At 34.2% G+C, this 27,185-nt stretch overlaps 1 protein-coding gene across 1 annotated transcript; it reads left to right on the forward strand.

The window, feature by feature from the left end:
- Positions 1 to 2,365: 2,365 nt before the first annotated feature.
- On the forward strand, positions 2,366 to 26,795 carry ppp1r1c (protein phosphatase 1, regulatory (inhibitor) subunit 1C). The gene is made up of 6 exons (XM_088931097.1): positions 2,366 to 2,629; positions 3,903 to 3,963; positions 13,059 to 13,096; positions 14,034 to 14,100; positions 23,300 to 23,464; positions 25,790 to 26,795. Exons 1-6 carry the CDS (start codon positions 2,549 to 2,551, stop codon positions 25,876 to 25,878), a joined length of 501 nt encoding a protein of 166 aa, XP_088787223.1. The 5' UTR covers positions 2,366 to 2,548; the 3' UTR covers positions 25,879 to 26,795.
- Positions 26,796 to 27,185: the final 390 nt, after the last annotated feature.

Consider the following 27,185-nt stretch of genomic DNA (forward strand, 5'->3'; position numbering starts at 1 on the left):
GAAACAAAGGAAAGACATAGACCTTATTCTCTAGACCACAATGCAGAAATGAGAAAAGAAAAATTATTTCGGGAAACTAAAATGTAGATTCATGATAGCCATTATCATTTTCAAATGCAGTAGGCAATACTCTCAAGGGAAAAGACTGTAAAAAACATGAAGAAGGCTTGAGGCAATACTTTTTTTAGGTGCAGGGAAAAAAAAACATTCTTCATTAGAACTGAATGTTTTTCTGTCATCAGAAAACCACTTATTCTTGGAAAGGGTCACAACAACCCAGAAGTATAGGGCATTAGGTGGACTTGCACCCTAAATGGACTCCATTGCAGGGCACTCACATGTAGAGTCTACCCACCTTTGGAAGGAACCTGGAGCACCCAGTGAAAACCCCAGCTAACACACAAACTTCACATAGAAGATATCCCAGTCCACCATCAAACCTAGGCCCCAAGCGTTGTGAAGTAGCAGTGCTAACTGCCACACCACCTTTCTTAAATGTATATTATAATTAAATGGAGTTACAACAAATGTTTCAGACAGAAGAGAGTGGGCAAGTTCATTCTCAGCTGCTCTAAATCGAAATCACTTCTGATGTCTTTTCTTTTAAAACTAAGCCAAACTGCTCCATGTTTGACTCTTCACACTGCTTGGGGTTCCAGCACCCTTGTCATGTGGCCAGGAGCTTGTCCCTCAGTCATGCGGATTGATCCACATTTTACTATGACTAAACAGTCAAACAGACTGAGCAGTATTGTGAAGGTAGCCAGCAAAATTATTGGTGCACAACAGCTACAGCTTTCAGACATCTATGTCAAACAAATAGTGCAGAAGGCCATTATAATCATTGACTGGTTATGACCACCACTTCCAGTAAATGTGAGCTCCTTCTATCTGGGAGCTGATTTAGACTACCTAGATTCAAATGCAATAGAACCAAGTTATCTTTTAATCCCAAGGCTATTAAAGTGCTTAATTTGTGCAATTGATAGTATATTTTACTAAATGTATATTTTTTCTTTTTCATCATACATATTGTTAATGGGCTCATGTTGTGTTCAATGTGCTGTGCTTATGTTCTTTAACTGTCTACAAAGCAAATGTCCCATGTGGAACAATAAAAGTAAGTCACTGTACTTTTAATTTATATTGATTTTAAAAAAAATTTCAGAATTTAAAACAATTTAACACAAATTGATAATGCAGTTTAAAATGTTAGGGCCTGTACTGAAAATTTTTTATTGTGAATTTAAGTTATACGTAAGGTGAGTACCCAAAGCATCAGCATTTTTTTTTATGTGAATTCTCAGCAGAGTAAAAAAGGTTGTATACAGTATCTGTCGATCAATACTCTTGCCATGTGAAAAGCTTGTTGTTTTTTTGCCCCTTCTTTACCGCCTAATGGCAGAAAATGTGCAAATCCTCATCAATTATACGTCTGTGGGTATAGAAAGGAAATGTTTCTGGTCTGCTATGTTTCATTCTGAAACTCCGTCTAAAGACAATATAAGTAAGATGCATTCATGTCTTCTTTACTGAAGCAGCCGCTCTCCAGCCAGGTTAAAATCACTTCCAATCTAGTTATGTGCCATTTATAAAGAAAGAAATGTCAGAACAATAGGAAGCAGCCAGTCTGGCTCAATTGTAAAAGGTTTATAAATCAACATAGGGTTAGTTTGAGGAACTTGAAACTGATGGATTATTTAGTCCCTTAAGTGATTTTTATAATATTCCCTGATTTGATGACAGATAAAGAACTAGATAGGATTCTAATTTGCCTATACAAAGGCATTTTTAAAATGTAATGCACAATGTAAAGTAGTTCAGTTAAGGAAATTCTGGTATGGTTTGTCCTACACATTTAGATAATTCCCCTTCTCTACTGAGCAGAATCAGTACAGATATTGATCTGGAAGAAGTGGAAATCATACTAAATGAAGAACACATGCCAGATGAAATTCATATATTTATTAGCCTTTAGACAATTCTCATTGTGAACAATTATGCAAAAAAGTCATGTTTTCAAATATGCATGTTTTTTTTTTAAAGAAAAAGACAAACAAAAGGAAGCTTCCTGAACTTGGCTCATTAATAATTAACAATACATCAGCAGTGCCCAAAGGAAGCTTATATTGCACTTTTGAGCAGGCTGCTAATAATATACAGTAAATAGGTTGGCTTATTGAAATCCCAGGGCACCAGCCCATTCAAGGCCAGAGACTCATTTGAAATGAGCCACTGAGTAATGCCTGCCTGGCTGGAGCACAGAGGTAGAGTGCTGTACAATTAGCAGTTTGTTGTTGGTTTCAAGAACAAGGCAGTTCTTTAGTACTGTGAGGTATCAAAGGCAAGGGGCGCATAACTCTGGATGTGCAGGCAGCTCAGTTCATGCTGCGTGGAAGTCCTTTACTTGCTTACTGGGGGACTTGAAGGCGGGCTGTTGACTGGAGCACAATCAGCTTGGTCTTAAGGAGGGAGCCAGAGGGATAATTCTTGGTAGCTGTGCTCTCTGGGTAGACTTGGTGAGGTGCCACCTCCATCTCTTCTCACTATGGAACCTAACAGTCCAAAGAAGATTCAGTTTGCTGTTCCTTTATTTCAGAGTCAATTAGACCCACAAGCAGCTGAGCAGGTAAGGAAAATAAAGCAAAACATCACATTTAATATGACTTGATAAGGTTAAAAGGTGCTTGTTTGTCATTAGGATTCTTGGATTTTTTTAATGTAAGCAATATATCTGTTATAAAAATCCATGTTGTAGGTAGTAAAATCAGGATATTTTTAATGTATATGTTATTTAGTTCATGAAGAAATATCAGACAACTGTTTTTTAAAATAATGGTAATTTAGGTAAATTTGGAAATATGGATGTAGGTTAGTCTTAAAACCTAATAATTTCTGAATACATAATAAAAGGATAACTTATTGAGATTTAATTACGTGTTCTTGTTTCTTGTTTTCTAAAACATTAAAGCTCTCATTGTGTAACTTTTCTTAAATGCTCCGTAAGAAAACAAAAGGCTTTAGGTGGAATACTTTCATGGCACAGACCCCAGTTTAGCAGAAATGTATTTTATATTTTTAGATCTACAGTATCTAAAGAGATTTATTTTCAAAGAGTTTTGGTGGGGCCCATGAAGACAATTTTTACCTGTGTGTTGAAAACAAAGTTTAGGACCCTTGGGGCCATTTTGCTTACAAATAACTCTAAATACTTAAACCAAACATAAAAAACAAATTTAAATTTAATGCAAGATATGTAATACACTACAACAATATGATTATTCTCAGTAAAGGATACATGAGTGTGCTTTATTTAGCAGTGTGAGCTTGAAGAGTGGCTGTCATTTGGGGCTCTGGTAACTGATCAGGGGCTCTGATGCATTAGAAAGAATGAGAAAGGGCTTGGCTTGTGTGTACTTTGAATGCAGCCATATTTGCGCACACATTATTTTGTACAGATGTATCATTAGGAGTTGTTTTCCTGTTCAATCGAGTGACAATTTACAAATCAAATGTAATAGACCATAACAGCTCTTCAGATTAGTCTGATTTTTTAATAATGTGGTAGAGCAAGAGTTTTGTGCCCCTGTCCTTTGTTGATTTATCTTCTTTCCATTAGACTTCATTTTAAAAATCAGTTATTTTGCCTTAACAAAGAAAGGATAATGAATTGTAACCATTTTTTACGTATTTATTCAATCTGTAAACTTCCTCTAGACAAGAATTCAATGCCATTGAAAATTCCATTACTAGAGGAGATGGTAGATAGTGCAATGCAATATGAATTTGTTACTGTAAATCCTCTAGGAGTTACAAAAATGTACGAAGAGAAATTGCTGTTTGTCCTATATATACAGTACAGTACTATACATGTCCATGTCACTCTAACCTGTCTTCCACAGATCAGGAAGAGAAGACCCACGCCAGCAACACTGGTTATTTTTAATGAACAAACACCACCAGGTAAACTAGAGCACATAACATTTTCAATTAATTTGAGAGTTCTTCTGGTAAACATCAGGTTAATGATTTCATATTGCATGCATCACAATGGAAACGTACAATGGCTGAAACTGCAAATTACCCAAGACCATGATGCACTGATGATGATCTGATGAGATTTTCAGATCCATATTATTTTTTTATATACCTGTTCTTCACAGAATAGGGAACAATGGTAAAATCCAGGTACAGGTTACTTTTGTAATAGGATTCGGTAAATATTAATGGAAAAATATGACAAAGTTTGTTTGTATCTGTCTGATTTCAGAACGCTTACTGGAAAGTCATTAAAAAGACCCATTTGTGTTTGTTTTAAGAAGGGCAATTAATAATGAATTTGCTCAGTCATCTGAATATATACAGTACATTAAATGTGGGAATGGCCCCTCTGCTGGTGTGATATACTTGGAAATGTTGCTTATAAGTTTGTCCTGTTTTGAGTAAAGCAAGGCATGGCATTCTATTAGGAATGCAAAGACAGCAATAGCTACTTGATATTAATTTTCAAAATAGAAATAAACAATATACAAGAAATACAAAAAACTAACTTCACAGATTCAAATAAAAAGTGCTTAAAGTGGTCTAATTAAACACTGTTTTAAGAAGAAAATGTCTGACCAAGGTGTCAGTTTTTGCACTAAAAAAACCTTCTTTTTGCCTTGTTGTACAATACACCTCTCCACAAGAACAAATAGCTGCAGATGAATGCTGTGAAGTGTGTGGTATCTCATGAGTTATTTTAAAGCAATGAAAATATATTAAGCTTATACTGATTTTTGTAACTAGAATTTTAAGACATACAAATGTTACAGAGAACAGATTATTTGAAAATTTCATTCTCATTTGAAATTCTTTACCACAAAGAAACATGTCAACATTTTGTTAAAAGTTCTGATTATGTGAGTTGTAATTTCTCAGAGGAAATTTATCAAAGGAACATGTTTCAAAACTGATTTATCCACAAATGAAAATTCCCCTTTAATACAGTACAGTACATACAGTAGATAAAATAGCATATCATGATGAGCGAAGTTGAAGCACAAAAGCACAGTTTGATTTATATTAAACTTCAATAAGTATGCCGAGTACAAATCGTGGATAATGATGCGATGCAAAAACGTAGGTTTTAGCATGAAGAAAATGGTAAAAGCAACAGAACAATTCGGCAATTAATTAAAATTCCCCTTTTTATTTGCTAAATTGTCATAAAAATAGATACAAGTTTTCAGGTAAACTAAAAACGTAATTCAAAAGGACTGAGAGATCATCACTTTTCAGGTACTCATTTATTTTACACTTTACATATCTAATAGGCTTTCTTTCTACAACCTCTCTATATCTCTCAAATGAGGATGTTACATGTCCAACGTATTACAGATAAAACATAAATGGTTTCTCCTCATGTTTTGACGTGTCTTTTATTTAGTTGTCAGCTGGTAATCTCATTTCTCCAGCCAATGACTGCATTTAGAGCTGATTTTGTATTGGTAATTATAGTTTCAGAAGCAATTAAAATTAAAACAGGATAGAACTAGTTAAGACATGTCAAATAATAAATTTTAAGGATTACTGTATGTCACACATGACAAATAAAGCCAGTGATTTGTTGTGAGACAAAAATATATTGTGAGATTAGAGGTCAAAAAAACATTTTTTTGTAAGTTTGATATCTTAGAAATGTTTCTCTTTTGCTCAGTGTATCGTTGTATCATTTTCCAAGGTAATATGACTTCACTGGTTATGATGTCTGCCCGATGTGTTTGTAACACACAAGTATAGTTTAGACTGAAAAATGTGTGTTAAGCCACGAATTTCTTGTTTGAAGTCTTTCTTTGAGGAGTTGTACAGGTCATTCTTTAATGTTTACAGGAAAAATAGTCTATATTCAGGTAGAATGTTTAAAAATATGTCACATATGAAATGAATAATTAGTTATATATTGATTTGATGCATAATTAATTACCACATACTGATGTCATCTTTACATCAGTGAAGATGTAAAGATTCGGGAGAGACACAATTAAACCTTTAATAAAACATTTACATACAGTAAACCACACCATTCAATAACTGGCCTTTCTTAGTTTTCTTCAGCATTTCTTAGCACATAAAATAATATAGGCATATAAAAATAACATTCATATAAAATAAAATAATTTAATTATGGTTTAGAACTAACATGCATTATGTTTATACTGTTTCTCTTCTATTGCCTTGAAAACCTAGAGTCATTGAAAGTAAATGTTTTGTCTTTATTTAAGAATAACAGTGTACAAAGCACCCAGAAATGATTTTGAACTTTTTTTAATCTATCCTTGAGTTTTTGACACTGTAACATTTTGTGCTTGATATTTTGCCCTTGTCTGCTGTAAGAAAAATCAGAAGCCATAATTCATTGCTATACAGAGTTCCAGCACTAGTTGAGAGCAATGCAGACACATGATCATTAAAATATCTGCGCTCAACATTCTCACCTACTGCATTCAAATTAGTTTCACCGAGACATAGAGGTGAAATATATAAACATGAAAGTAACTGGAACCAAGTACATTGACAATAACAGATTGTATAAGGGAAAATATTAAGGATTAATAAAGAAGGATTATCTGCTGCAAGGCTATGTGATCAGCTCCTGAAACAACCATGATTCCAACAGAAGGCTTTTAGATGACATCATTTTTTATCCTTGGGAAGATGCATTTAGGTCTCAGCTGCAGAGCTCAACACTCCCTTAGGGAGGAAGACACACTAGCACGTCTTTGATCATACAGTTGAGAATGTGTGCTCTTTCCAGCAGTGTCAAAAATGAAGAAAAACATCAATGCTTAGCAGAGTTTAGAGTCTTTTGGGCATTAATTCTTTTTGGGGTTACAACTAGGTGTGCTTTTCTTTAAAGCATTTTTAAGTGTATGGATTGCATTACAAAAAAAACCCCAAATAGAACCAATTATACCACATATAGAAAGATGTGTATTTACTGTACTCACATGCATGAAAAAAAATAGACGCATATGAACATAAGTTTAAGCTACGTTTTTCAATTTAAATGGCTACTATTGTTTATAAAAACATAAGTTAAGTTAATCAGTTAATTGAAAAAACAGGAGCAAAACAGTTCTTTAAGTCTTACCTTCAGACTGCATACTGTATTACAGAATATTGTGTTCTTTCCTATTGTATGTTCACTCAGCAGACTACCACTCACTGGAATAATTTATTGGATATCCCTTATGCATTAGAAAGCTTATACTTATATAAATTCAGGAAGTAATTTAATCACCCCTTTCATGTTTCACTTCCTCAGCTTTGCCAAGCACATTTACTCAAAGTTGTGTCTTCATTTCTTTATTGCAATGCTTTCTTTTCGCAATTCCATTTACACTGTGGTTATATGGCTGTGATGTTAGAAGCCTAAATTCTTATTTTATTGAACAAACAAGCTTAGCTTTATTCTTGCTGCCCCTGCCTTGATGCATAAAAAGTTGTACCTTTTGATGGTTCAGCTGGGTCCACTTGAGTCAATCCATACTTTGTAATACATTTTCTAGGATTCTGCTTACTGTACATTCAAATTAATGCCTTGTTTTGTCAGACCTTCCTCTGGTCCATAAAAAAAACTATTTTCCACATTCATATTATGAAACTATGTACAGTAGGGAAGTACAATTTTTTCATGTAATCAGAAGAAAGATGTTTACAAACAGTATTGTATGTTCCTTCCAGTTCATTCAAGTAGCATGCCTGTTTCCGATTTCTGACACTGGGTTTCCTGGTAGATTATGCACTTGCAATTCATGCTTATTTAAAATTAATGTAATGGTTTCCTTAAATTGTCCATTCATTCTTGTGGGAGAGATAACATAATATAACTCATACACTAACAAGACTTTAAAGTATAGGTTAGCAATTCTGGTAGCATGGTGATTAGGTTTTATAGTTGGAATAACTTCATGGTGTGCCATGAATCAATCAATCAATCGAGGTTTATTTATCAATGCACTAACAGTACAGCATTCAGAGGGATAGAAGAGTAGGACAGAGGTTTATAGGGATTAGGTTAGAATTACAATACAATAAATTATACAATGCAATAATAACCAACCTCTGGTGTAGATGAATTGCGTACTAGTAACCAAACACTGATCCTGGCTGTAGTCCTACCCCAAAGCAGTGTTTTCTCAATGTTTTGACATAATTAATAAAATACAGATTATGGACTTAATCTTAAATCATGAAAAATACCTGAAGTGTTTCCACAGTCCTTTCTTTCTATTTCTTTCTGTTGTTACTGGTGCATCCATAGACCCACATAGCACCTTATCGTTTTTGTGGGAACCTGAATGTGTTTTTATGATCATCTTGGCTTTTTTGTCCCACATACTGTATATAAAATCTGTAAATGCTTTGTTCCTTCCTTGTTCTTTGCTCCCTCCCTGTCTCTCGAGCACCTTTCCAGTTGGACTTTCCAGGAGCTTGTTGCCATAGGCGGGTAAAGAAATTCAGTGAGCTATTGGTCACTTGATCCAGTAGATTTTTGGCTTTTATTGAATGTGCTATGTTACAAACACACTTCAAGTTAAAGAGGCATCCTCTTTTTCTGCATAAAAGAAAGTCTTTGTTTTACAACACCTACTGAATCAATATTTGAATTAAGACAAAATGTTAACTAATTAATAATTTACTTCATTTTACCTAAAAAAGAAGATTAAAAGATAACTATATAATTGGCTGGATACATTTGTTTCAAGATGACTTGGTAATTCAATATTTGCAAGTATTGTGTTGTATTTCTGTCTATCTCGTAGCTGTCAGCTTGAACTATTAGAGTTGGAAAATGACCCCATTACTCAAGATCTGACCTTTATGGATGGGCCCTGCTCTTGAATGTGTTGAAATTGGCTGTAATCTTGTTCAAAGGTAATTTCCGAGTCTCTGTTTCATGATGCTTTCAAGCCATGCATTTGTACATCTGGAACATCATTTAATAAAGGTGCATTTAAAAGTTAGTAAAACTGATTCATTTATCAACAGCATCATTTTTTACTGGCGGGAGAAAGAGAGAAATGGAATTCTAAATATACCTTTCTGTCATTCCTGGTCTCCATCCATATGATCTGAATCACTGATGCCTACACACATTACAAATTTGCTTGTTATTTAACATTTTTACCAGTTCATCTTTTTTTTTGCTAAAATGCTGAAGTGTGTGGTCCATGAGAACTATTTCTTTGTTTCTAACACTATTCAGTGAACAACCAATTATTTGCTAGCCTTTTTTTTCTCTTAAGGCATTATCGTTACTCTTTCACAGCCATATATTTTGAGTGTTTGTGGGGATATGTTTGCTAGTTACCTCTGCGTGCTCTCTTTTTCAGGACTGTGTCAGACATCACTGTAACATTTGCGTTATAATTTACATTGATAAATTTGAAAGCAGCACGATGTAGGATAATGGCAAGATAAGAGTAAGATAATGGCATCTTATCTTGTTACATACGTCATATTAATAACTTTTTCTCATAAGTAGGTAAAATAATACTTTGAAGTGCTTATGTGGTATGTACACAATGCATGCCTTCAAACAGACATTTTAGAGTCCCTCAATGCAGATTTAACTAAATTTGGAATTTGTTTTCCCATTTTCAGTCAAACTACACAATCAACAAATGAGCATTGTTTATGGACAAGTGCATAGTTGAGTGGTTAGGTGCAAAACTGAAGGATGATTGGTGGTGTGAAATGACTATGGTTTGATTACTTTTCTGTAATGGTATATTTATTTCTAATGTAATGTTCGTTTGTATTTTTCATACAGCTTTTGATAATCTCGATATGTGTAAACAACTGCTTGGATGCAAAACTAATTTCTGAGAATTTTGACATTATTGAATTATATGAAACTGTATAATGCATACACTGTGTTGAATTCAGTAACATTACTTTAAAATGCTAAATTATGGCATATTGCCAAAGATTACAAATATTGAAGACAATCATGTTGCTTGTTAATATTGCTGGAAATTTTAATTTTTTTCTGAATTTGGCCATGTATAGATATACTGTACAAGAAATACTGTTGCTTTCACTTTAGTTTTACTATAAATGACAAAATGTCATGACAAAATGAATGTATTGCTCATACTAAGTATTGGACTTTTTATATCTTTTTTTTTTAACTTTATAAACTCCCTGTTCTTACAAACACAACTGAACCACCACAGCATTTTATATATGACAAGAGGGATTTTAAGTCAATGTATGCGAGTTATTAGTCATTTAATATTTCTAGTCTAATAAAGCTATATGAATAAACTTGACTGTGATGTGATGTCTTGCAAGTAATAACAGTTATCATAATTTGCTGTCTTGTTAAGCACTTGTTTATATGTTCGGAGTTTGGTTTAATTATGAAGTCCACCAACGCTTAGTTTTCAAAATGGATGTTCAGATCTGGACACTTGACTGACACGGCACTTAATTAGCCTGTGGTGGGCAGCTGCTTCTTTGGATAAGAATTCTCAGTTATTCCATCTTGGCTCTTTAAGTACTGTATGATAAATCTGATGTTTTTTCATTTTAATTTAAATTTCATTTACTTTGCCAGAGAGAATGGTGTTGCTTTTTAAAATGTTTAAAATGTTTTCTCTGTGAAAAGTCATTTTAAAGAGGAACACTTTCCATGTCTCCTGAAATGTGGGTATTGAGGCTAAAATTAAAATGAAGGCTGTGTTTTATATTTCTTATATACTGTACGGCTGTGTGCATGTATAGAAAAGCCAAATCAGATACTAAAATATGTGGAATGCAAAATCCCTTCTCTGTTCCTTAAAACTACATCAACAACTCATACAGTTATTTGAATGGCCTCTGTGTCAGACTGCTAAAGCTGAGATGAAAATTCATCTTTCAGTAGGACAATAGTTTACTTGATAAAGATAGAAAATGTTATACAAAAATAAATTTAAAACATTTAAAAATAAATGTTAAAGACATGAAACAATTTAATCCCTGGTACAACTAACATTGAGGTTTTATTGGTCCGGAATGGATTAAAATTAATAAATCACAAGGGCCTAGTGACATTCTCACAGCCATACTTTCTGTTGTTAAGACTTATGTACAGTATATTGTATTTTTGTAGTTTGTCAGCAGTAAAGACCACGTATTTTTAGATTCCCATTACAGCATCTGAATTACATATAAAGTAGGAATCTACTAAACTACTCCTGCTTTAAAGTACAAAATAACAGATCTTAATAAGAACCTACATAATGGATACAGTATCAGACATACAATGTGTAAATTCTGGTTTGTCAATATGACATATTTATTTGAATTTTTAATACAAAAAATTGAGGAGAGTCAGACAAACACTAAAATGTATTGCATGTCAGTTAGAGATATGATGATGAAAGAAAATGATCTAGATTTAACCTGCTTGTATTAAGGGACAAGACCTTTGCCATTCGGAGAAGTTAGCTGTTTGAGCAAAAAAATACTTTGAAGGTAGTCTTTTGTTCTGAGTTTATATAAATTGCACTATACAATGCTAGTAAGTTAGTTAGTTATGATTAACTTACATTATTATTTATTTTCTTCAATGAGATGCATTATGCAATTCACAACTTATTCTGTAATGTGATTTTTAAAGCAAAAAAAATCACAATTAATTTATTTTGTCTCCTCAAAGAATCAATAGAGAAGTCTGTTCAGCAGACATATAATTTGTTCTGAGCATGGTAACATCAGAGACTTTACTAAACCTTCCAGTTCTGAAACTGAGTATGAAACTGCACTTGTATATGTGGTCAAGGTCTAAAGCTTTCTGATTTATTTGCCAATAGCTCTGGAGCTAAGAGTTTAAATATTTTTGCTTATCAAAAGACCAGGTTTATCAGTTAAAAGATATGTGTGACCTTGAAATTGTTAAAAACAAACCTTTTTCTGCAATTTTCTGAACTGTATATAGATTTCATGTTATGTAAGGACCTATTCAGTTAACCAAACAGTAAGATAATGATCACTGCTCCTACTGCTGTCCAAAAATGTAATGTAAATGGAAAGCAGAACGTAACGTAAGTACAGCATAAGATCACAAGAAAGGTCCAAACAAGACGAGGCTGTTTAGCCTGTCTAGCCCAATTAGTAGTTAATAACTAATCCAAGGATTTCATCCAGCTGTTTCTTGAGAGAAGCTGGAGTAGGATATCAGCATCAATAACATGGTTGACCAGCTTGTTCCAAACTCCCACAACTCTGGGCACAGAAGTACCGTACCTCCTGTTCTTGGTTTAAAATGCAAATCTACATAATGTCTATTTGTGTCCTCTGCTTCTTGTTTTACCGTTCATTCTGAAGTAGTCCACTGAGTTGACTTTGTCCATGCCTTTGAGGATTTTAATATTTATATCAGGTCCCCTGGTGATTGTCTCTGTTCAAGACTAAAATGGTTCAATTCTTTCAACCTGTCAGTGTAGGATATTCCCTTAAGCGCTACAATGTATCTGGTTGCTCTTGCCTGGACTAATTCCAGAGCAGCCATATATTTTCTTTAATGTGGTTACCAGAATCGTGCACACTATTCTAAATGAGGCCTCACTATATTTCAAGCATCCCTTGATTTAAATTCTGTGCTTTTAACTGCATACCCTAAAATTTTGTGTGCCAAAAGTCTTTTTGGATGCCAAGCATATCAGGATACCAGTAAAAGCAGAGCACAATAAATAAACTGAAGCATTTCATCTAGTAAAAAAAATATATTTTAGTGCCTTGTTTTGTCCATTGTTTGCTGTAGAATCAGACTATTTACAATAATCGAAGAATCAGTTTATTTAGGGAAAAAGATTAAGATTGCACTGTAGTTCTGTATCAAAATATAGTGAAAATATTCTTTTTTGTTGTATATCAGGATTTTGACTATCCATTTCTCTTAACAGCTATGGCCTTATTAGTTTCTTTTGAATTCATTTCTGTTCTCCTTCGATTCAAGTGGAGCAACAAGTGTAAATGTATCAGAGTGTTCAGTGATGCATTTATTTAATTTCTCCTTTCTCTAGAAACAGATGAAAAGAGAACAGCAAATAATCAAGGCGAAGTAAGTTACATATTTTTTTTTTCTTTTATGAACGGAAAACATCTGTCTATCCTTTTTTTGACATTATATTTCAGTTTATTATGTTTTTAATTTTGATTTTATATTCAAAGTATTTTGAGTCCCCCATCTGAAAATAAAAGTTTAACTGATCATTTTATGTTACAGGCATTTTAAAGTCATAATGTTCTTGCACATTAGCATTTTTAATATTAAAATGGATATCTGCAATGTAGATACATGTAATAAATATAACCAGAAAGTAAATTAATTACACGTGGCATACCATTCCAGACCAAAATATACAGAGTGGCTCTAAATTTAGTGATTCCCTTCAATTATTTTATAAAACAGAAAAAAACATGAACTTTCCTAAGTAAGCATCCTTAGAGTCAAAAGTCTCTAAATAAAAGTCTTAGATAAATAATAAATAATTTAAAATACATTTTAAATCTAAGAGACCTTATTTAAATTATTTTTATTATTTAGTAGTAAAATGTCCCAATTTATATAACATATTTTGAAATAGTATTTTTTGTTCTTAAAACATGGATTTATTTAAAACTGGTATAGCAGATGAAAGAAATCATTCTGTAAAGGAATGTTTTTCTTCTATACAATCGTAATATGCCAAAAACAAATGATTGTTTTTGTTTTTTCTGTTATTTTGTTTCATACTTAGGTTGTAAGGGAGCTTTTCAAACTCAGTGAAGTATATACTTTTTATGTGTGTTATTTTGATTCTCATCACATTTTCCAGACAGTTGATATTTTTCTTCTTGGATCATTTTGTGCTCAGAATAATATCCAAGAAGGATTTTCAATAATAACAACATTTAACTGATGCAGAAATTAATGAATATCCTAATGTGCTTATGCCAAAAATAACATCAGCAGAATCTGATATCCCTCTTAACAGCTTTTCCATTCTGTCTGCCAGGCTCAGAGTGCTGAGATGTCACCGAAGCAGAGAAAGCAGAGTGTCTACACACCTCCCACTATGAAAGGTACTGTCCAGGTACTGATCTGTACTATTGCATGGTTGCTTGACGGGTTTTGGATTGTGGCTGGTATACAGTTTCTTTATCACATTTCCTACAGTATGTGACACACAATATGTCAGTGTATCTGATGAATGATATTCAATGTTTTACCTTGTTTGTGTGAGTTCTGAGAAGTTTGTGTAGCCACTCTCCAATAGCAGTATATTAAGTTTATTATACAGTACCTACAGTATGTTTCATTTCTATCCTTAACTTGTTTGATGGTCACAAAGAGAAATCTCCCCAAATACCAGTTAATTAAAGACCTCCTCTACTGTACATGCAAAGTCCATGTTATACATGTTTTATATATACAGTCTTTTGTTTCTGTATTTATTAATTCTACACAATTGATCATAAAAATAATGTGTCACTAAATTGATGTAACAAGAGTGTCTTCTACATGTATCAGAAAAAAATCATCAATAGGTTGCCAAATTGCATAATTTTGTTAATTTATTATCCGCAACACAACACTGACTCAAGTGATTAAGCACAGCACTGATGCTGACTGGTACCAGTGTTTATTTTTGCCTTTTTGCACAGTAAAAGACAGCTTATACCTCACTTCATTTATCTATGAGAATAGTGAGACTGGTAATGGAACTGCACAAACAATATTATGTGAGGTTAAACTAACTTTATTTTATACAATATTAGTAAGAAATCAGGACTCTTAAGAGCTACTGTAAATTAACCTTAATGATGTATCCATTGCTCAAAGGAAATTTGAAGGTACTTAATCCTAATTGGGAATTTAAGAATTGCCTTAGAGATTCATTGTGTACACACAGGTAAAGGACAGAACCCATCCTCTGGATTGTAGAATTACACTTACTTATAAGTGCATGATTTCAGTTCAGTAATTTAGCCATAAATGGTTGCTTGCTACTGTATTCTACAGGCAGGGAAGAGCAATAAGAAAAACTTTCAGACCCTTTCACAGTTTTAAACCATGTTTTTGCTTTAATGTTTGGAGTCAAAGCTTACTACTTAAAGTAGTAATTGATATTTGTTAGATACAGATCCAACTCCACACTACCTCGAAAGAGTTGCATAATTCAATGGTTGAGATGGGATAAAATATCCACAATCTTGTCACTCCACAAAGGAGATTTGTATGGAACTAAAAAAAACATCTCATGCTCCCACATGGGCTTGGCAATAAGGTGATACTGCATGTGACCCATGTTGCAAATGTGTTTGTGGTCAGACAAGGTAAAATTGGTAGTCTAAATACAAAGCATTAGATCTGATGCAGATCCAGTTTATTACATCACTCAGACAACACCATCCCTACTGCCAAGCATGGTGGCTTCCAACATTATGTTATAGTTCTGTTTCTCATAAGCAGGGACTGATGAAAACCTGATTCTAACCTAAACTGTGACAAAACTTCACCTTTCAGTAGACCAACGATCCAAAGCAGAAGGGCAAAGCTATACTAGAGTGCTTTAAGAATAAGAACATCCTTCATTGGAGTGCTTTAAGAATAAGAAACTGAACATCCTTGAGAGTCCCAAAGTCCTGACTTGAATGTTATTGGAAAGTCTTAAAAAATGTGCATAAATGATCTCCAAGAAATTTATGGTGGTTTGAGGCAAAACAAAGGTATAAAATTGGTAGAGACTTACCCAAAAAGTTTAAGTTAAATTGTGTACAAATAATTTTATAATTGCATAATATGAGATAGCATATGAGGGCTCTGGATGCTTTTGCAAGGCACAATATTTATATTTCTGAAAACCACACCACAACATGCTTCAATATTTAGGCACATCTGCAAAGGATTTAGGTTTTATAAACACATTACTAAAGGACCAAGCAGGCCAAACATTTCTTTGGGCTTGAGACCAGTGTTATAAACAAATGGCAACAAACTGTTAATCAAGTGTATAATGTAGGGAGTGGTGGCTCCATGAGGAAGCCACCATCTTGGCTCAAAACCCTAACTCTATGGTGTGGCCTTGAGCCAAGATGGCTACTCTGTAATTGGAAATTGATGTAGAATGAAATACAGCTGGACTAACTAAGTATAAAGAACTCAGAGGAAACGGAATTCCATGGGAGGGAAAAGAACTGTTCGAATTGGCTCTCTGTGGAATAAGATATACCTTTACGTATTCAGGAGGCTTTTAAGTATAGTTGGAAAAAAAGAAAACCCATCTGTGTCTAGGGTCCCGTTGGGAAAGAAAAGAAATTGAGGACTCCACAGTTAGGGGTGATTACCAGAGATAGATTGGGGAATGTAACAGGCCTGTGGAACTTAGAGAGCTGGGTTGGTTGGAGGCACATACAGTTAGTGCTGTACAGAGGTGTGTCACAGGTTCTAGTGTTTTGGGAATCCCATTTTCAAGGTCTAGTGAGGAAGACCTGTGCTGCTAAAGAACAGGATTGGCTTGCTAGATCATTGCTGACAGGACGAGTTAGCACCTGAAGGCATAGGTATTGCCTGGCAAGAATGTACTATTGTTGCTCACCACAGACGAGAGGAGGAATATTAACAACACAGAGTGAATCACTTATACATCCTGTGTCTGAAGAGCTGCAGACAGATGGGCAGTCTCAAAGAGAGAGAGAGAAGATGATGGACTGAAGAGGAAAGGAAGGAAATTACCAAATGCTGTGTCAGGGATACCGGGCCTTGTTATAGAAAAGTTTCCCTGGCCAAACAGGACTAGCCAGATGAAGATTACTGAGGAGGGAGGTAAAGCAAAAATGTAGAAGAGTGAACTATAACAGAGTTGAATGTAGTAAAACAAAATAGAACTGGGCAACACAGAGAGTCTTAAAAACTGTATTCCTGTGATCCCATGGAGGTTCCAGGACATTGTAAGCAGAAGTGGAGGCCACTAAAAATGCAAAAAGATCATGCGAGCTACAGTAGGGTTTCAAGAGAGTAAGAGTGGGATTTGCATAAGGTATTACCAAATTAAGATTATGTTTCCTTGCATAATAGATTAAATTAGCATATTATGATGTAAAATGGAGATGAAAATTACAGTCAATTACAGTTTTGTGCTGAATGGGATATGAAAACCAATCATTTATGATACAGGTAAGATGTATCTGCATGTATTCTTATTAGTTACTTGATATTAGCATTTCAGGGTGATCTTTAACAGGACAAACATTTGATACTTCTTTTTTATTTCTAATAGGGCTATTATACCCATTATACTATTTCTTTCCATATTTGTGAGTGAGTTTGTGGTGTTAACTTTGCGTTAATTCAATAATTCTGCTAAGTCCTCACACTTCATGACAGTTTTGTCCAGTAATTTGCAGTACAGAAAGAAATTACATCAACAAGTTTTCTTGATTTTGCTTGCAGTTTCTGGGCAGTGGATTATACTTTTCTAACAGTAATGAGAGAAATGTGCCACTCTTTTACTCGTTGCATGGATGTTATCCAGCATATGGTGCAGTAGTTCATGACGACTCTACATGTCATCGTGTATTTTCTGGTTTTTGTTTCTCCTTCAGGGAAAATAACAGAATGGATTGCACCCACTGTAGAAGCTATTGCTCTGTCAACAGAAAATTTCAGCTGATGACAGAGTGAGGACTAGTGCATTTTTTTTTGTCCATTCCACCAGACCGGTTCTGCATTTTTTAAATCGGCAGCATTTTCTTCTGACATGTGCAAGATAAAATTCAAAACAAATGGTTAACATAGATACAATACTGTTTCAACCGTATGTTATTAGTTTCTTCATAAAAAATAAATGTAGTAATTTGGTAGGCTTTTTATGTCTTGTTTCCACTTCAAAATCCATATTGCTGATTTTCAGCGTGATGAACATTGCTCTTTTAAATCTTTTAAAACATTTTCATCTGTGGGAAGTTTGGACCCCTTCTTAGTATAATTTCGCCAAATGCTTTTCATGACTAATATGCAAAAGAGGGAATATATTATTTGTTTTAGTGATAACTTTCCCCTGCACCTTCAGAACTGGTCTTCAGTATTACACAGCGTTCTAACCAAGGTTAAATGCTCTTCCTGTATGTGATCACTAGTTATGAAAATAAAGGTTTGCCTTTATTGCCAGATCAAACAGTCAATTTGAGAACATTTTTTGCTTTTCCAACACATTAGGCAAATGTCACAAATTAAAATCTCAATTAAAAAAAACATTGAGTTCTAAAAATATTTCAACTTCTTCAGAGTACTAGCGTAGTTTCTTTTATTGTCTTACACTTTCTCTCATACGTTACTTATTTTCATTCGAGACGGCAAAATAGAATACAGATATTAAGGTTGTAGTGACCATAATGGCGGTGTCAAAAGTTTTATTTTAAGGAATTGGCTGGAGAGAATTCATACTCATTCATAAAGAGCTAAAGAAAAAAAATGTTGAGTCTTTTGATCTAACCATTTACTACAGTCCAGTTTATACCACACATAAATTCAGAAACCATTGTAAATGAACTAAAGGCAATTCAAGTTAGGCAACCATTCTCCTGTCTTCCAGGAACACAGGAACTCAGATGGACTTTTGGGGTATATTTATAAAAGTGTGGGGCTCCTTCCAGATAACTCTGAAAAAAAATTATTCTTGATCTCAAATAAGTGTTTTCTGAAATGTGTTTCCCACCTGATGTATCAAGTGACACAGTAGTTAAGTGAAGTTATTTTTCTCATTTCTTTTTGATTCATGTCAGGAATGCTGTTGGACTCTGCGCACAATGTTTTAAATATGTTTTGCAGATGAACATTATATTTTTACACAAGGCAGATAAAGTACTGTAAATATCATGTTGCTTTTCTTTAAAAAAATCCATACTCCAAGTGGTTGATGAACTTGATATGCATTTCACCTCACAATCTGGTCTGAAAGCTTAATTCAAAAAGATTGTCTGAAACCTACAGTAGCTGGGGGATTTTAAGAGCATGAATGAGAAATCATTAGAAGGCCCCACTGCTGACTCATGTAGGATGTGTTTCCTGGAATAGATGCACTAAGCAGACATTTATTTCTTTTATTGATTTAAGGAGAAGGCTGTATGAGTACTGGTAATCATCGTTTTCCCAGGCAGTAAATGGACTGCATGCCTTTGTTATTGTTTTCATTTTGCACTTAGTAGTTTCTTTCAGCTAAATTGAGAGCTTAATTAGGAGAATCTGCAATGTACTGTGTGCTACTGAGATTGGGAATGATTATGTAATGTCGCTTTATGCAGGCTAGAGTAGAATAATACAATTTGCTATATACTGTACCGTTCATCAGTATTGGCTTTGTTCCTTGACTTTTTTGTTGTCTCTTACATTGACAGATGTAAATATTGTTCGGCGAGTTTCTTGGGGTCAGTTATGGTGCAGAGCAACGAGTACAAATCGTAGGTTTTAACTTAATAAATTGAGCAAATTGCTTGAATCTTCTGTGTTTCCTCTGTACATACCTTTGCCTGCATATATTTGTCTCACAGCATCTATAATCAGTAAAATGTGTAATGAATTTGACATTTTTATTGAAAATATAAGTAAGATAAGTAAGTTAATTTTTACCTTAAAGATTTCTCTTTACCAATGTGTGTGTCTACACATTTTATTCATTTTTAGAATTTACTTAAGACTGGAGCACTGTTACTGTACTCTATGTTTTCACTTTTGAAGCTAGGTGTCTTTAGAGGAAGTTTAATCCTTAAATAAACTTTCTCAGTGGGAAAATGAGCTATATGCTCTGTATTGCCAATATAGATCTAGTTGTGGTGTCAACAACAATGTTTTGGTGTTCTACAGCCTTCCCTTCCGTTTGGGACAAGGAGAAGGCACAGGCCAAGTGCACAGCGCCAGAATTAAGGTACAGCAGGGCTTTTGAAGTACAGAAGCTGCATGTTAAATAAAAGAGTTCTGACTACTGTAGGTAAGAAACAGTGGATCTGAATCGTCAAACAGCAGAATAACAGATATCACAAGTAATCCCAGGTCAGTTTTGTAAAGGCTATATGAAAGCCAAGTTTGCAAAACCGAGGGTCAGTCACTGTGGATGAGCTTGATGGGAGCTGTTGTGTTTGAGCTATTGGGTAACAGAATTCTGACTGTGAAAGATGTGTGAAGAAAATCTACTGAATGGTCGATTGCGTTTGTCCAGGAGGAGGTGTGAAGGTTTGGCAGAGAATCTCTGCACCTGCAAGACTTGTCAGAAATGACAGAATAAATATTTTAAAATACATAAGGTGTGTACATCCAAAGGAAGGCTGCTGTCAAAGAGACCTTCTAGGCTTCTGAGTAAATAGTACATGGAAACAGCTGACAGCACTTTCACTTAAAACTGAAAGAAACATGTTGTGACACTGTGGTTTGGAGCCTTTGGGTTTAGAGTAAATTTTATTATATGGTGCATATTTTGCATTTGTATTTTACTAGCACTTATCATTTTCCGTGTAAATTTCTAAAGAATAGTTTGTATATATACATATAATTAATTCACTTTCAAAGTTAACTTGTATTATGTGAAAAATGCAGTACAGACTCAAATTTAAAACAAGTGCTGTATTTTATATAACCCCCCGTCTAATTAGTAATCAAAATAATCCCAGTGATGTGTTAGATAAAGATTATTGCTCATTTATTTTCAGACAATATTTTAATAAATGTTTTAATACATATTTTAATTTTCTTAACAAAGTGGGCATTTTTTAATTTTATAAGCCCTACAGCCCATTAAGGCAGCATCCCTTTCTAAAAAATAAATCCAGTACATGTGAAAGAGAAATTGCATATCATGGGAATAAATACTAAGGTATAAATGTTGTATACTGTAAAGATATTAATAGAGTTTGATCCTTATGGGTTGCTGTACTGCACAGATGATGCAGTACATGAATATGTAAATAGTATAAAAATATAGAGTAGTAGATTAGGCAGTTACAGAGTTGGTGTAGTAAGAGTTAAAAAGCGCTGTGTTAATAAAGTGCACGTTCATCACTGAAAAGCTGTGTGGTTAATGACCGCCGATAAGAACACAAATAGAGAACATAACATATACCTAAAGAGAATTCATCAAAGTTTATTACAGCTCTCAAGATCTGTTTTTGCGTGGGACTGTTTCTCCACATAGTGCTGTTTCCAGGGTGTTAGTTATTAAACATAGTGCCTACATTGAATAGAGAGCTAAAGCCAGCAATGGAGCACTATCTTTAGGACCAGAAGCACCTGGATCAAAATTATTCTGGATGTGACCCCAGCTGCTTAAAAAAGCACAAAATATTGGCAACTATGAGTGCTGTCATGACAACGGAGCCCCCAAATCGCCACAGAGTGGGACAGTCCCAGCTGTCGTGAACTAAATTACAATGGGACTTGTGTCAAACACCCTCCGAGTACTGTGGACCAGCCTTATAGCAACAGGGTAGGTTAAAAGCGGTTTTAGCATTTTCACTTCCATCTTTGCCATTACAAAGATCCTACAGCAATTCCCATAGGGATACAACGTCATTTCCATTAGGTTCCATTGTACACTTACTGTACAATTATTATTTTGACAAAAAGGTCATGTTGCCTCTAGTTAAGAATTTGTAGTTGTTTTCAAATTTACTTTATTCTCAGCCTATCACCTTTGCCACTTTGTGAAAACTACAGTGACCTCCAGATTTATTCAAACACCCAATACAATATGCACATTATAAAACATTACATAGCAGATGTAATTAATTGGATTGATTAATTGGATTATAATGACTTTTTGTTCATATTTCATTGGATATAGGTAGCAAGGTGGTGGAGTGGTTAGCATTGCTGCTTCACAGAAGTGGAGTCCTGGGTTAAATTCCAGACCTGAGATGCTATCTGTGTGGATTTCTATGTTTCTATCTCCGTGTGCGTGTGGGCTTCCTCCAGGTGTTCCGTTTTCCTCCCACAGTCCAAAAACATACTGGTAGAATAATTGACATCTGGGAAGATTGGCCCTAGCCTTAAGTGTATCCGTGTATGTCTGCCCAGTGATGGACTGGTGCCACATCCAGGTTATGCCCTGTCTTTCTCCTGTTGCTTGCTGGAATAGGCTCCAGCTCCCCCATGACCCTGAAATGGGAGAAGCGGTTATAAAATGGATCAATGCATTTCATTGGGGGTCTTCGTACATCACTACTAACATTGTACATCACTTCGTACATTGTACTAACAATAAAGCTGTACGTTTTGCCTATTTTCTAATTTAAGATAGCCAAAAGTTCAATGTCTTGATTCTAGATTCTTTCAAATTATTTGTAGTTTACTGATTAAGAAAGGTAGCAAATACGATTTAAAAGCACACAACCAAGACCAACCAACCAATCAGGCTACACAACTGATAGAAAACAACATTCGAACATGTTCTATATTTACCTAATAATACACATAAATCCTTAAAGATCCGCTGATACTATCATTTAATGCAAAACACATTTTTGTAGGCTTTGTGGATTTATTAAAAGTTTTATGTTTGATTAATCATTTTACATTACTTTAAATCTTGTCATTTAAATGGAGGAATTAAAGAGTAAGAGCATGACTGTTCTCTGATGAAGACAGGAGGTATATTTACAGGAGAAGTTTGTTTTATATGGTTGGTTCAGTTTTCCTAGGAAAGAATAATATTGATTTAATTACACAGAACAGGCCCTAGACATATTTACAATACCTGCTTGAAACGTTTCTTCTTTCTCCCTGATTACTATTCGATTATTACATACTGTATATCATAAAAACTGCTTAAATTTAAAATGTGGTATATTAAATATATAAAGATGTGCCAGAAAAGCAACAACACATTTATACTTTGCAGATATGTTTTTTAATTATCTGACTTGTTACAAAAAAGACAGAGATTAGTGTTACTGTATATTGCATTGAGTAGTGATTCCTAAAACATAAACAACCAAATATCATTAAATAAAGATCAAGTATCTAATAATTATAATATTTTGTGTATTTGATGGAATGATTTAAATAACATCCTTGCAGTCTCCCTCGTCAGTACATCAAATGGAACAAATCTACTATGGTCAGGAAATTTAAATCAGGCAAACCTTTTATTCTTAACACATACTGTACTAATCATGTACTTGCCATCAGTAAAAGCTAACTAAATTAATCCTTTAACTTAAAAGAAAACATGCCCATATGCCGGGTTCCAGTAATTGGATGCCTAGATTTATTAGGGATTTTAATGTATTGCAGTTACAGGCTGTGAACAGGCAGATTCCCTAAAAAGTTGCGATGACAAGAATGATCTCCTGCGCTCCAGAAATACACAGCAGCTCTTAATGACGAGCTCAGAAGAGCAATCTGTGAAACCAAGGCGGAAAGACACGCCATATCACCACCAACCTCCCTTTATACCAGGTAGGGCCTTTCAACCACAGTTCTGTCACCACTTTCACTGTAACTTACAACAGGGAGATTAATTTACTGTACATTCATACAGAGTACATAGTATTTTTTTTTTCAAATCTTATCTGTGATTTTGAATTTTTACCACATACAAATGAGTTGAGTTGAGTAGATTGCCATATGTACAGTACACGTACATTGGAATTCTTAATTGCGCTGATCTCTCGGGACATACACAGTACAGCAGACAACACCACACAATGTAGACAGTACATTACAAACATAATAAATAATAACAGGAACAATAACTATGTTGAGGGACAATAAATATGCAGTATGAATCATTCATAGTCTGATATCATCAAAAAAGTCAGCGAAAGAGGATATATATTTATATTTCATCAATCTACTGTACCATGTGTACTGAAATGCATAATGAACACTTGTAACATACTGTATGTTTAATTTGTTTTCTAGCAACAAATAATATGTTTTGTGATGTTGCTGGTTCCTTTTTAATATTCTTAGGTTCTATACAGTATATACTGAGAAACATGGCCTTTCCCTGCTTCCCTGCTGCTATTGTCTTAGCAAAGCTGTTCCATGATTTACGTTACTTCCCTTCTGACAGAAACCATGTTCTCAATGGCCAAACCAGTGCTACAGTGACTAAACACTTTTTCCAAAATACACCAAAGTGAAAAAAAATAGAAAGAAAAGTGAACACATTGTGAACTGATACATAAATGAATGTGTATACCATATTTTGGAAAACTGTAATCCAAGCAGACAAAGCAGACAAAAATATTCCTGTAGGATGAAAAATGAGCAGAAAAGTTATGTGGGAGAGTTCGTTTTGTGCTTCCCAAAATAGTTGTCATTGGCTGCTTGGATCGTGTGTCAGATTCGTAAAGGTCAGAAGTATCAAATCTGAACAGTTAGTGTAGTTTCTGGAATGTACTGTGAGGGTTCTGATTCTTTGTACCAACTGAAAGCCTGCTTAAAGAAACAGCACACAAAAACTGGAGTATCCGGATGCCATACACATTTTCTTCAAAAAACCTAGGCTATATATACACATATTTCACTTGGACAAGCTTAAAGCAGAGTTTGTCTGTTAAGTTAGTCATTAGGTGCAACAGCTGCATAATACAGAAGTTAACACCAAAGATTTATGGGTAAAATTCTTAGAGTAATATAGCCCAGTAGACGTTGTCATTTTGCAAAACCTAATACCTTTCTTAGTACTAAAAGTAATTTAAAAAGTATCAATATGATGTAGCTTTTAAAACTCAAAACACAAGCTTAACAAAAATAGTTGTCCTGGTTTTTAATTATATTCTTGCATCTTATTCTGAGAAGAAATAAGATAATTTGGCTCATTTTATGCTTGCTGGTTCTCAAAAAATGTTGGTAGTCTGATACATGTGATTTGAAAATCTAAAACACATTTTTATTGTAAGCATTTGCTTGTGTTTTATGGAGTTGTGGGTACTACTTTTTTCAAATGCTATAAGGAAAAGAAGAACAGCCTTGAGTTATTTAAATTTGAATTCTTATTTAAAATTGTTCTGTATTATTTGCATTCCATGCCAGAAGCAGAAGTAATAATGAGGGGGAGGATGGGTGTACTGTACTCACAAACAATGAAACACTTGTCCATGTGCTTCAACATCTCTTCAATGAGGCCATGCAGTTCAAATACATACAGTACATTACTCTGTTATCCAACCCTTTGTGAATTCTGTCTGAAGTGTATTACTGTGAGCATTCAGATATTAGCATCTGATGAATCATGAAGTCAAGTCTCTTGCAGTCAGCTGTCAATGGGGGAGTAAATTGGTATGTGGTCAGAACTGACTAAATGCCCATGCCAAAGAAAGGGTATCTAAATGGACTTTTGAGCTATAATGTTTGCTACAAATCCACATTTTTCAAATATTTAAATTTATTTTGTTAAAAAAGGGGGGGGTCTCTTTATATCTTTGGGTCCATGGAGTCCATCCATTTGAGGGCTTCTGTAACCAACTTCAAGTATAGAAAATCAAAAGTTTTTGCACCTGGTTTTTCTGTGACCAGAATGCCAGTCACTTGACCTAGAGTAAGTAAGTAAGTACAGTACAGACACAGAGAGTGTTTGCAGAAAGCATGTATTAAAAGGCTTCATAAACATTCTTCATAATGCCCCCTGATGTCCTCATGGGTACTTCTTGATGATTGCAATATCTGTTCTGGCTAAGCTTTGTACTGGCTACACAAAAGATAAAAATTGAAGAAAGGAATTAGGTCTCACTTTGCATATATGAACCTTAACATGTAATTCTTTTGCGCTTGTAGGGGTGAAGCTAATGAAAACACAAAAAGAATCAGCTTTTCCAGAGGAAGAGGAAGGAATAAATGAACAAGAAGAAAATTGGTCCCCTTAGAAGACAAAAGGTGCCTTAATGGGAAATTTTTGATTTTTGTTGTAGCTTCAGATGAATGAACTGACAGCCTTTTCTAACGTGTTCTGCAGACTGAATTTAGCCATGAAATGATCATTTCCAGGTTTTATAAAACCTGCTAAAAAATTAGGTCTAACTAATTTTTCCTCTAAATCTATAATGACGCATCACCCCTCAAATGAAAAATAATGTTGCAATTTATTAGCTGAATGTCATCCTTTTTCTACGTTAAGTGTACAACATTTATGTTTGTAATCCTTTTGCTATCATTGCCAATTATTCTACAATGAATATTCAAATTATATCCCATTTAGTCTGCCAATTGCTATTGCAGAAATATTGATTGTAAACTGCAGATCAACATCCTTAAAAACAACCTTCAAACACAAAGAATAATGTCGTTGTCTAATATATCTACATCTTGTTCACTGCCATACAACAGCCTTAGACATCTTAGACACAATCGTGAGTAATATATATGTAAGAGTACCAACAATTTACTGAAAGCCTCTAAGAGCTTTCCTGCTGCTATAACAACTATGACTGTTATTGACATATCTCCATCTGGGTGAAAAAGAAATCAAGCTGGTTATAAAGTAATATTTATTTCATATTGATCAGAATCTTCCAAAATGTGAAGTTTGAAAAATCCCAAGGTAACCTATGCATACACTGTAAATATGAATTGTTTGAGTAACTAATCCATCATATTAACCAATCTGATCTAATAGACTCATTGCCATCATTCTCACTTTCAGTTGAACTTGTCAATCACTATAGAATTGTGTGTCTGCATAAAGAAAAAAAGATCATTGAGTGGTAAGACCTTGAATAAGGCAAAATGTCTAAGACTGTTGTAGAGCAGAGCATACATATACACAGTATAAAAAATTGTTTACTTTCTGGGTTACATAAACACTTACATCTAGTTTTCTTTTGCATTTAATTTTTGATTGTACTGTGTAACATTTTGAAATAGTAAGAAAAAACTTATATTTTTAGAATAAAACTGCTTATGAACTTAATTTCTGGCTGCTTTATTCTGCCTTGTTTAATCAACCATGCAAAGCTCATTTAGACTTCTGCCACAATATAAAGTTCATTTTACAAGACAGATGTATTAGAAATTCTCTTTTATTAAATGGAAGAGTGGTGAAAGAGCTGTGTAAAATGTTAACTGTCTACAGCATTTGCCGAGCCTTTCAATTCTTGCTGCTAGGGGCAAAATTTAACTTGTGTGAAAACCATGTTTGCCAGTTTCAGCATAGACTCTAATGTGCATTAAGGGG

This window comes from Atractosteus spatula, chromosome 13 (assembly GCF_055471065.1).
Source record: "Atractosteus spatula isolate fAtrSpa1 chromosome 13, fAtrSpa1.hap1, whole genome shotgun sequence".
Classification (NCBI taxonomy): domain Eukaryota; kingdom Metazoa; phylum Chordata; class Actinopteri; order Semionotiformes; family Lepisosteidae; genus Atractosteus; species Atractosteus spatula.